This window comes from Tauraco erythrolophus, chromosome 6 (assembly GCF_009769465.1).
Source record: "Tauraco erythrolophus isolate bTauEry1 chromosome 6, bTauEry1.pri, whole genome shotgun sequence".
Lineage (NCBI taxonomy): Eukaryota > Metazoa > Chordata > Aves > Musophagiformes > Musophagidae > Tauraco > Tauraco erythrolophus.
In genome coordinates, this window is record NC_141470.1 from 42,349,517 (window position 1) to 42,361,633 (window position 12,117).

The following is a 12,117-nucleotide window of genomic DNA, read 5'->3' on the forward strand; positions in this document are numbered from 1 at the left end:
ATATAAATATTTTTAGAGTCTTTAATGAGTTTTAAATATATTCATGAGACAATAACTTAGTTACTATGTGAAGCAATATATACAAACTTTACAATTACGTATTGTGAACATCCAAATCATATTCTTAACCTATAGACTGTTAGTCTAAAATATAAAAATTACAGCTGCTTAGTATTATAGGTAACTCAGAAGAGCTATCAAAAAATCTCAAACTCTTCTAGTGACTGCATGAGACTAATTTAGAGCTTTGAACACAATTAATTTATATTATGTAGAGAGTAGACCCTTAAAAGACTACATCCTACTTGTTCTTTGTCTCCATCATAAGGAGAAGTATATGTGCAGGTTATTCTCTCTTCCTCTCAAGTAATTATAAAGGGAGTTTAGAAAACTGACTTTAGTTAGATGACCAAAATTAGCAAACTAATAATTAATGGAAATTAGTCCTATCCTTTGCCTTACACACTATCTATTCACCATATAATTGTTAAGGCATGTTTCTCAACTGTAGGCCAGAATTTCTCAGTATCCCAAGATGTTTTAGTAGGGCTTGTTGCAATAGGACAAGGGGTAGTGGTTTTAAACTAAAAGAGGGCAGATTTAGATTAGACATATGGAAAAAATTCTTTACAATGAAGGTGGTGAAACACCTGGGAACAAGTTGCCCAGAGAGATGGTAGATGCCTCATCCCTGGAAACATTCAAGGCCAGGTTGGGGTGAGGCTCTGAGCAACCCGATCTGATTGAAGATGTCCCTGCTCACTGCAGAGGGTTGGAATAGATGATCTTTAAAGGTCCCTTCGAACCTAAACTATGCTTCCACGATTTTCTGCAACACTATTAAGATATTAAAATCTCCCATAACTAATAAAAATCTTAGTACCTTCTATCTGTCAGGACTGAAAATAAAAATCAGATCATAATATAACATATACCATAATAAATGTTCTTGAACCAAATCTATATCCTGGACTGAATTACTACTACTCACTCAAACTAGATTTGATTCTATCCAACCAAAATAAATAGAAAAGCTCAGACAAAAAAATTTACTGTTCCGAGTCACAGATGCGCAGACATTTGCTTTTCCCTTACATTAATGTAAATTTCTGGCCTAAGTGCAAACTATGCCAAATTGCAATCAAGCAACAGAAACTTGATATACAAAACATGTAACCTGGATTGATTTTTTTAATATCATCCAACAAACACATTTGATAACAAAGCGTTTTGTTTCCAATCTTCATACTTCAGAGTACACCAAATACTGCAATATTTTTATTGAGATTTATTTAGCACTACATTGCATATTATATACAAGCTTCATAAAAGATTGTTCTTTTTGTTTCGGGGAACAGAGTGGAATTCTGTAGTTCTGCATTAATCTTGATATATTTCAGCCCAAACACAAACTGCATATTTATTCACCTCCCTGAATCTAAAGGCGGGGGGGGTGGGGGGTGAGGTGGAAAAATCCCAGTATTCTTCTAGCAAACAGAGTCCCTCAATTATTTTAACCCTCATTATGCAATGTATTCATCCACCTGGCTAACTCATGTTGCCTCATGCACTAGAGATGATCTGGGGCTTAGAGAAATTAAAGCCAAACATTTGAAATAGCAATGGCTAATTTTAGCACATGTTGTTATGCCCCAGATTATACAGAAGTTCCTGATTCTTTAGGTGCGGTGTCATCCACACCATATTGACTTCTATTACAGTTGTGATGAAGACTCATTCAAGAAAACCAGGACTGAACACACTGGGTTTTATTTTTAAAAAAAAGCAAGAGTTCATTAAATCTTTTTTTGTTAGAATGCCTGTTGCAATGGTAATTTTGTTCTCAGCAGCTCAGAGGAATCTGCTAAAATGCAAGGCACAGAATTCCCAGAAGTTATGAAAAACAAGGTACATTTTCTATCTTAAGTATAGCTTTAAAGCTTTAGCTTTTTAAAACAGACTTGAACATCTTGATTCTTTCAGAAGACACCATGTACATCTTGCTAGAATTCTAGTTATATATAAGCTGATTTTTTTCTTGTTTAATTCTTTTCCCCCATTCATGTTTCCAAGAATCTTGACATCCTTACTGCAATAGTAAGAGAATTGACACATCTTAAAGAGAGATCTTTGCAACCTCTAAAAAAAGCTAACCAGCAGTTTATTTAAAAAAAAAAACCAAACACCTCGGAAAAGCACAGTCAAAAGACTTGGAAAAGGGATTTGCTGATTACAAAGCATAAACGTGAGATACAAAATGGGCCAGAGGAACAATGGAAAAGTAGTAGAATGTGACAATGCATATCAATATTCTGAATCAAAGAAACTTAACAGCCAATGAGACTATTAAGCAGATATTCTTTTTGCAGCGCTGGGCAGCACTGGCAATTGCTCCACCATGAGTGCTCTGCCAGATTTAACAAATCGTAGAGGTTATATGTTACACAATCATACATATTCATGAAATTTCTGAGAACTAATTTACTTAAACATGAGATCTGGAAATCATTCATATGTATAAAGGTCCATCTCACATGCGCAGTTGTCTGCCTCGGTGGTCTTTATGTGTCCTCTGGTGGTCGGTCTTAGTCTTCCTCACTTGTCTGTTGACTTTTTTCTTAATTCTGCACAGTGAGAAGTTTTCTACCAAGCATGGCAGGTTTGAAAGAATGCTTGTTAGTAGCTTCGTTATCTACACTTCTTTGATTATCTTCCTTTAACATAAACAGTGTTGCCTCAGTAGTCTGAATTATGTGCAAAAGTGTTAAAAGGCTATCACCTTCCCAGAGAGTTCAAAGAAACACGGTCTGGAGTTAGGTCTAGCTAAGGGTATTTACAATGTCATTTGTGTCCTTGGGTAGGTATCACCTTCTTTCATTCACTACTAAAGCAAAGCAAAGCACAGTCCTTATCAGTAAGGCACCTTCTCCCTTTTTTGACATCTTACAAAACTAGCTGTTTTACAATAGGCCTAGTGTTAAGCAAGCTAAGCAGTTTAACATCTATACCCTTTTAGTAGTTTATATGAAAGATATGCTTATACTTTGTTTCAGTTCTCAAGTGTGACATCTCAAAAGCTTGTCAAAATAAAAGTATGGACACACTGCCCCATTAAGTCTCAGTGTTCTATTGTAAATGCCAAAAGATAAAGTCATGAGAAGACACACTATGGAACCATACAGCTTCACTAGCTCCTTCTCCCCTTTTCCCTAAACTTTGGTGGTCTTTTACTAAACAGGACCAAGAGGGATCAGCTAAATCCTCAATCCTAGCCCCCTATCAACAAACAGGCACAGGTAAAATGCTCAGAATAGTAGGGTCTACTAAAACCAAGAGTTGTTGCTCCCCTGCCTGAAACTACCCACCAACACCCAAACAAAACCTTGGTCTAGGTCAGGAGACACAAAACACTTTCAATATCCTAAAAAAAAAAAATCTTTACCACAAAATCTCCTTAAACTTAAGAGCAAAATAAAAACCATACAAACCATACACCACAAGAAACTGCTAAACAGATTACAGGAGCAATCAGAATTGGAAACGCCTGCTTTATAATACTTGCTCAATCCAACCTAATATAAATTCCTTTTTGCCTTCGTTTTGTTTGTCTGTATGGGAACGCAGGCAAGCAACCTATTCATTCTGCCTTGTAAGCCACCAGCAAACCAGACTGAAAGAAACTATGCCTGAACTAAACAAAAAACAAAACAAAATTAAAAAAAAAAAAGACACCAAGGAAGGAAGCTCTTCCTTGCCTCTGCAGTCAACAGAATCCTTACAGCATAGCAATCAACTACTCACCTACAGCAAACAGAAGCATTAGAAAGCAATAATTATTAAGTGTAGTTAGAGTTTTTTACTGGTTTAATGTTTTTTTTTTTTCTTGATAATGTTGTGACTGATTAGAGATTTCCAAATTTAGATGCTCTAGTAGGTGAGGACTTTCCATTTCACAGCCAGTCCTACAGCAAGAAACCACCATCCTGTGCAGCTACGGAATCCAAGAATATATAAATGGGAGCACCTGATTTGGTAACAGTATTACTCCCTCAGCATACAAACAAGTACACGCACTGAGGTAAATATAAAGAACTAGATATCAAAAAAGACATGACTTGAATGACTGTACCGTATTACGGATGACTAGTCTTGTGGACAACTTGTGCACTAAATCATTCACATAGAGAAAAACTTTCAGCTACAGTTGAAATTCTTAAGATTTAAAACAGTGATACATGAAAGCTAATGGAACTCTGTTGTGACTTTATTTATTCAGGCACTATAATGGCTCATAAACTATTTGAAGAGCAAGGATCTATTGGGAGCAAAATGCAAGAAGTGAGAATATTAAGTTCTGGGTTTTTTTGTTGTTTTACTTAAACATTAACTTAGCTTAACACTATCTGCTTATCTGGAGATTTACTGGAAAAGGAGGTGGCTTCAGCTAAGCTTACAGAACATCTTAATCTCATGCCCCTACAAATACTGTATTACAGGTACAAGGTAAGACATGGTCTTATTGCACTGCAGATCCACAATTAGGTGGAAACAACTTCAGAAATTAATAACTACCAAGGAATTTTTAATCCGAAAGAACATTGCGATAGAGAACTAATAGCACCTGAACTTCAGTGTCTTCAGATCCATAACATGACAGAGATTCCCTTCTTGACCAAAAATATAAAAAAAATCCATTCCATTTGTGTTATTTGATAGAATCATAGAATCATAGAATGGTTAGGGCTGGAAGGGACCTTCAAAGGTCATCTAGTCCAACCCCCCTGCAAGGAACAGGGATATCTCCAACTAGATCAGGTTGCTCAGGGCCTTGTCCAACCTGGCCTTGAACGTCTCCAGGGATGGAGCATCCACCACCTCTCTGGGCAACCTGTTCCAGTGTTCTACCACTCTCATAGTAAAAAATTTTTTCCTAATATCCAACCTGAACCTATCTCCCTCTATTTTAAAACCATTACCCCTTGTCCTATCATAACTGGCCCTCCTGAACAGCCTCTCCCCATCTTTCCTGTAGGCCCCCTTGAGGTACTGGAAGACCGCTATAAGGTCACCCCAGAGCCTCCTCTTCTCCAGGCTGAACAGCCCCAACTCTTTCAGCCTGTCCTCATAGGAAAGGTGCTCCAGCCCTCTTATCATCTTCGTGGCCCTCCTCTGGACCCTCTCCAACTGGTCCATGTCCTTCTTATGTTGGGGACTCCAGAACTGGACTCCGTACTCCAAGTGAGGTCTCACGAGGGCAGAGTAGAGGGGGAGAATCACCTCCCTTGACCTGCTGGCCACGCTCCTCTTGATGCAGCCCAGGACGCGGTTGGCCTTCTGGGCTGCAAGAGCACATTGCCGGCTCATATTGAGCTTCTCGTCCACCAGTACTCCCAAGTCCTTCTCCTCAGGGCTGCTCTCGATCCAATCACCACCCAGTCTGTATTTATGCCTGGGATTGCCACGACCCAGATGTAGGACCTTGCATTTGGCCTGGTTAAACTTCATGAGGTTGGTACGGGCCCACCTCTCCAGCCTGTCAAGGTCCCTCTGGATGGCATCCCTCCCTTCCAGCGTGTCGACGGCACCACACAGCTTGGTGTCATCGGCGAACTTGCTGAGGGTGCACTCCATGCCACTGTCCACGTCACCGACAAAGATGTTGAAGAGGGCCGGGCCCAACACGGACCCCTGAGGGACGCCACTCGTGACCGGTCTCCACTTGGACATTGAGCTGTTGACCACTACTCTCTGAGTGCGGCCATTGAGCCAATTCCTTATCCACCGAGTGGTCCATCCATCAAACCCATGACTCTCTAATTTAGAGAGAAGAATGTCGTGCGGGACAGTGTCAAAAGCTTTGCACAAGTCCAGGTAGATGACATCCATTGGTCGACCCTTGTCCACCGATGCTGTCACCCCATCGTAAAAGGCCACCAAGTTGGTCAGGCACGATCTGCCTTTGGTGAAGCCATGTTGGCTGTCACCCACCACCTCCTTGCTCTCCATGTGCCTTAGCATGGTTCCCAGGAGAATCTGCTCCATGACCTTGCCAGGCACAGAGGTGAGGCTGACCGGTCTGTAGTTGCCCGGGTCCTCCTTGTTCCCCTTTTTAAAAATGGGGGTTATGTTCCCTCTCTTCCAGTCATCGGGGACCTCGCCAGACCGCCACGACTTCTCGAATACAATAGCCAGTGGCTTGGCAACTTCATCCGCCAGTTCCTTCAGGACCCGCGGATGGATCTCATCAGGTCCCATGGACTTGTGCACCTTCAAGTTCCTCAGATGTTCTCGAACCTGGTCTTCAAGTACAGTGGGCGGTGGTTCATCCTCACAGTCCCTGCTAGTTCTTTCCACAGCTTGGGTGGTAAGACAAGAGGCTTTACCATTGAAGACTGAGGCAAAAAATTCATTGAGTACCTCAGCCTTCTCTATGTCCCGGGTAACCAGAGCACCAGTATCCTTCCGGAAGGGGCCTACATTCTCTTTGGACTTCCTTTTGTCCCCTACATACCTATAGAAGCATTTCTTGTTGCTTTTTATATCCCTTGCCAAATTCAATTCCTTCAGGGCTTTAGCCTTCCTCACTTGATCCCTGGTCACTCTTACAGCTTCTCTGTATTCCTCCCAGGCTATCTGTCTCCGCTTCCACCCTCTGTAGGCTAACCTCTTCATTTTCAGTTGGTCCAGGAGCTCCTTGCTCATCCACGCCGGCCTCCTGGTCTTTTTGCCCGACTTGTTCTTCGTCGGGATGCACCTCTGCTGAGCTTGGAGAAGGTGCTCCTTGAATGTGGACCAACTTTCCTGGGCCCCTTGTCCCTCCAGGGCCACCTCCCACGGCACTTTGCCCATCAGGTGCTTCAAGAGGCCGAAGTCCGCCTTCTTGAAGTCTAGGGTACAGAGCTTGCTGAATGGTTTCCTTGCTGCCCCATGGATCTTGAACTCCACTGTGTCGTGGTCACTGCAGCCAAGGCTATCCTTAAGTTTCACATCGCCCACCAGTCCCTCCCTGTTGGTGAGCACAAGGTCAAGCATGGCACCCCTCCTTGTCGGCTCCTCTATCATCTGCAGGAGGAAGTTGTCATCCACGCATTCCAGGAACCTCCTGGACTGCCCGTGCCCTGCCGTATTGTCTCTCCAACAGATGTCAGGGTGGTTGAAGTCCCCCATGAGGACCAGGGCTTGTGACCGCGAGGCTGCTCCTATCTGGCTATAAAGCGCCTGATACTTCAAGTTTATCTTTTCTAAGACATGAAAAAGTCAGAAGCCACCATGCAATTCTCAGACACGCTTTAAAAGGCAGCAGATATTCTAAGAGCATTGGGAAAGGAGGACTGGATAGGAAGCAGGGAAATCAAGTGACAATTATGGTCAATCACTTCTCATTCGGTGAATGATACAGTAAGAAAGCAAAAACTTACTTCTATCTTAAGTCTCCTGTATCTGCCAGATACTAAAGCATGAGATAACCTCTCCCCACGTATATTCCCAAAATAAGCTGTAATTCAAGAGACTCTAATGAAGGGTCTCAATGAGATAATTCTGAAAATTCAACTATGCTGAAACAATAAGATCATCTGCATCTACAGGATCACTGACACCTACAAGCCTTCAAATTTGTGAGGTATTGCCTTCTGCTGCAAATTCCTTATTAGCTCAGGCAGTTATTTCATATTTGCATATTTATCACATCTATTCTCTGCTTTAAGTTTCCCAAGTGCAAATGCAACTCCAAGTTCTATTCTGCATTGCTCTTTGCACAACAAAAACTGTATTGTCAGGTTTATCACAAGTACCACAGATTTTCCTGAAACTTTGATCAGTAGGTGTCAATTACATTGCTCATTGTAATGCCTCCTGAGTTTGTCTTGGCTCACCTGTAAACTCCTCCTTCTTGGAATAAGGAAAATGGCTACACACTGTTTTATAAAGAAGCTGTGCTTCACAAAAGAGAACAATATATTGCAAAGTTGCAGTGTTGCAGTCAAGTATGACCAATCTTGTTTCTGAAAGTCACAGGCCATCCTCTACAGACCAGCTTTCCGTACACTAGTAGAGTTCTTGAAGGAGACATCACACATTCCTTCTTTTACATCAAAGACATGATTGCAATCTCTTTAGCATAGAAACAAGCACAGCACACATTTGCCATTATGGCATCAGAACACGCTAATGATTGCATTGTTTTGATCTAAGATACTTCTAGCTCATCAGCTTCTGACAGTAGCTAGAAACAACCAAAAATGACTTAAGAAAGTACAAGAATAGTGATGCTTCTTCTCACTATTCTTCCACACTGCTGTCATTTCAGCCCAAGAACTTCTTGTTCCTTCTGTATATATAGTAATTTTCAATGGAGAGCTAACTGCAGAACAACAGATAATCATGCTCTCTAATAGAGAGATAAAGTATTCTGGTAATGCTGGCCTTGTACAGATACTGGAATTTATGCTATTAATTATGATTGATAATAATTTTCATTACATTAAAAATAGCCAACTGAGAATGGAGCCATGCAAAATACAGAATTACAGACCAAACCTAAGGGTCATCAGACTAATTAGTCCGTGCATTAATTGTCCAGCATACAGGTTGACTTGGGATTTTAGTGGGGAGAAGAAGAAAGAAGGGTGTTTAACAAATACTTCAGATTTTTAAAAGGAAAAAAGAATCAGAAAATTCTGTGGTTACAAACATGCGCCTTAAGAGCCAAATGTTGTCACGTTACCTTTATAAACTTAATGAAGGGCAAGTGTGACCCACTAGATCTTGATACTCCAAAGTTCTGAACTTGGGAATAGGACAGACAGAATGCAACATGACTGCAAAAACAATTTGTGATCTAATCTCATAACTGTAGCTGCCTCACTACTGAAAGTATACTATTTAGGTGTTTGATGCCTCATTTACTGTCAGTAAAATGAGAACAACACTTAAATAAGATAAAATAATCAACTGACAAGTTCAGAAGCTTGATTTGGGATTCTAAACTGCTTTAAAATAAGTATTCTTCCTCATGTAAGTTAGCATTAAACCAAACTTTTCTTAATTCTTCAATGAAGATACTGGTAAGAGCTTTAGAAGTTATTCAGTCAAGTAAATACTTTGTATTTTAATAAATACAAGTAATAATAAGTAAATAAAAGTAAATACGTCGTATTTTCTGTGGTTTATTATGTAAAACAAACCCCCAAACTATTCAACTTAATTCCCAAAGGGAATTTACTACTAGTTAGGAGCAGTAGTTCAGAACATCCAGTTCTGGATGTTTCAAATTCAAGATGCCTTAGAGCATTTACAATTGAAGCTTTCAAAAAAATTCCCTTTGAAGGTCACTTGTTCATAGATTTCATTGAAATTTTTAAAAAAGTGATAATTTTTAAACAATTCTACATGACCCTCAAGTCAAGACACATTTTAAACATCATTACACTAGAGATTAAGCTAGACAGAAGGCAAAATCCTGAGAAAGTTAAGATGTGAAGAGCTGAAATTGAACTCTGACTGAAGTTATCTGATTTCCCAGAAGTGTTATGTCATTTGAAACAGACAACCTGAAGGTGAATCTTTACAGTGAACAGGATGATATATTACACAAATTTATAAAGTACTCCAAATATTTAAAAAATATCTTTCATTTATTTTCTTATAGTCCAGCAATAGAAGGATGGATAATCAACATTTTCATTCACTATTCAGGAAACAGAAGTATGTAACATAACACCCTGCAATGGCAAATAAATGTAAGCATTAGCTCTTATTTCATTACAGTAATTAATAATTCTACCAGTTATAAATATGAAAAGGACAACTATGATAAAAAAAGGTGTGTAGTCACATACGAGTATTTTTGGACCCTGTAAAAAACTATAAACAATTTATTTCTTCACTTTGCAGATTCTAAGATATTAATAAAATCGCCAGTGCGTTCAGTACAAAACCACATATTTAACTTGAAAAGTTATAGAAACAGAGAGGTATCTTACCAACAAAAGTACTAAAACCACCAAACCACAAGACACTTTGAATACAACACAATATGTAAGACTTACCTGGGCACTTCCCTAACCAGCCATCAAATGTTACTAGCCAATGAAAAATTCATATAACACTATCAGTCGTGATTTAATGAATAGGTCAAAGGAATGCCAGCACACTCTGGACTGTAATAAAAATATACCCTAAAAGCTTACATTTGAAATACACTACCATATATAGAGTATGCTGTTAACACGACAAACATAAACGGGAGAGCAAAGAAATAAGTTAATATCAATATTTGTGGTTTATGCCATGTCTTCTCAATACTCCATATCAGTGTATAATGGCCGTTTTTGTTCAAACAAATTCATGTTAAAATGTCAATCTGTATTTCATGTCATAACACATTCCCCTAGCGACAAAATCTGAATTAAGTTACTTAATTTAAGTAGAAAAGAAACATCTCGCCTAATTTTGATTACTTACATTACTTAGCCCATTCACAACGTGCCCCGTCCTCCTCCCAAGTAATAGTTTTTGCTAATGAAACCTCTGTCCTCTGCATCTGTAATGTTCCAGCTGGGTGACGGGATTCAACTATTATTGATTACATAAAACTGTATAAATAATTTTAAAATAAAATTGCACTTACATCATAACTATAGTCTGCATCATTTGTTACTGTCAAGTCTGCAAGGTCTCCAAGGCCCAGTACACTTAACAACACATCATCAGAACCCATAATAAATGACTTGCCTCCTCCAGGTGGAAACGTTATTGGCTCAGCTACAAAGAACAAAAAAGTTTCTTTAAGTCTCAATGTAATAATTCAAACTGATGAATGATAAAAGCAAAGCAGAGTTTAAAACTGAACTTGTACATACTACATACTGCCCCAACTAAAAAAAAAAAGAGCATGACGACACGCGCACATGTGCAAATATACACACATATATTAAATACACAATTCTTATATTATGCTTTGTCATTTGATTTCAACTTACTTTATAGAGGTGTTTATATCAGTCACTACTGACAAGTGACTTGACTGACATCATTTTACATTGCAATATCAAATGTACGTCCCAGCTCTCCAAACTCAGCTAAATATTTCGTTCACTACACCATGTTACTTGCCTTCTATCCATTTGCAAATAAGTCTCTGTGCTTTATACTAGTCAAATATCTCTTCTTGCATGTGTAAGTATTTTTCATCTCTCGGGCTAAAGGCTTCCTGCAAAGCATCTCTTCTGCTTTGATTTTTCAGATGATTAAAAAAATGAAGACATCTGTTATTCACTAATTCCCTCTTACTTTCTCAGCGTGATTTTGGATTCTAATTTAAAATACACTCAATTGATATTTATCTTAGCTAGCTGTGCCTTCCCCAAATTAAAATTTAACATTTCTGTTAATTCTCATTTAGAATGAATACAAATTATATATAACCATTCATTCTGAATTCACATCTGAATAATAAACTTGCAAATATTCACCCATATTCTTTACACTCTTCAACAATTCTGTGTATCTCTTCCTACCCACAAATATCAATTTAGCAGTAAGGAACAGGAATGAAGGCTTAAACATTGTAATACTTTAGCATATTTTAAAAGCTGTTTTAATTATCAATATTCCCTTCTGTGCAAAAATTGGGACACTTGTTAGTTAGAATACTTTAAAGTTCAGCTATATGTGAACTTTAGCAAAATGCAAACACCTGCAAAATACAAGAAATCGTATTTGACATCTTTAAAAATTAAACTCGCTTGACTTTTGGATTTCATTGATTTGGAATAGAAAGTTATTGCCTCACTTTAACACCACTCCTTGTTTCTAATCCTCTCAGAAAAATCCTGAAACTCAGAAAAAAACTCAAGTTTCCAGATCTGAAAAACATTCATATCTTGTTTGGAACTATTTTTGTAAGACAAAACAAGGACTAATAATCAACGCATTCCTGTTTTGAACATACATCTTTACTCTTCTGTATCATCACTAACTGAATGGTAAGCTAGTTATGTTCCACTCCAGCTGAAGAAAAGTAACTAAGACCAGGTGTAAAGTTATAGATGCATGGCATCATTGCTACGGCTATGCAAAGAGGAGTCAGGCCAGCTAGATCAAAAAAAAAAAAAA

The 12,117-nt window shown here is 38.7% G+C and overlaps 1 protein-coding gene across 5 annotated transcripts in view; it reads right to left on the reverse strand.

The window, feature by feature from the left end:
- Positions 1 to 12,117, reverse strand: part of STRN3 (striatin 3) — a 71,934-nt gene that overhangs the window by 12,087 nt on the left and 47,730 nt on the right. For all 5 annotated transcript variants that reach the window (XM_086613988.1, XM_086613987.1, XM_086613990.1 and 2 more), the window contains one exon: positions 10,631 to 10,764. In XM_086613988.1, the coding sequence (XP_086470114.1) occupies positions 10,631 to 10,764 (134 nt within the window). The remainder of the gene's footprint in view (positions 1 to 10,630; positions 10,765 to 12,117) is intronic.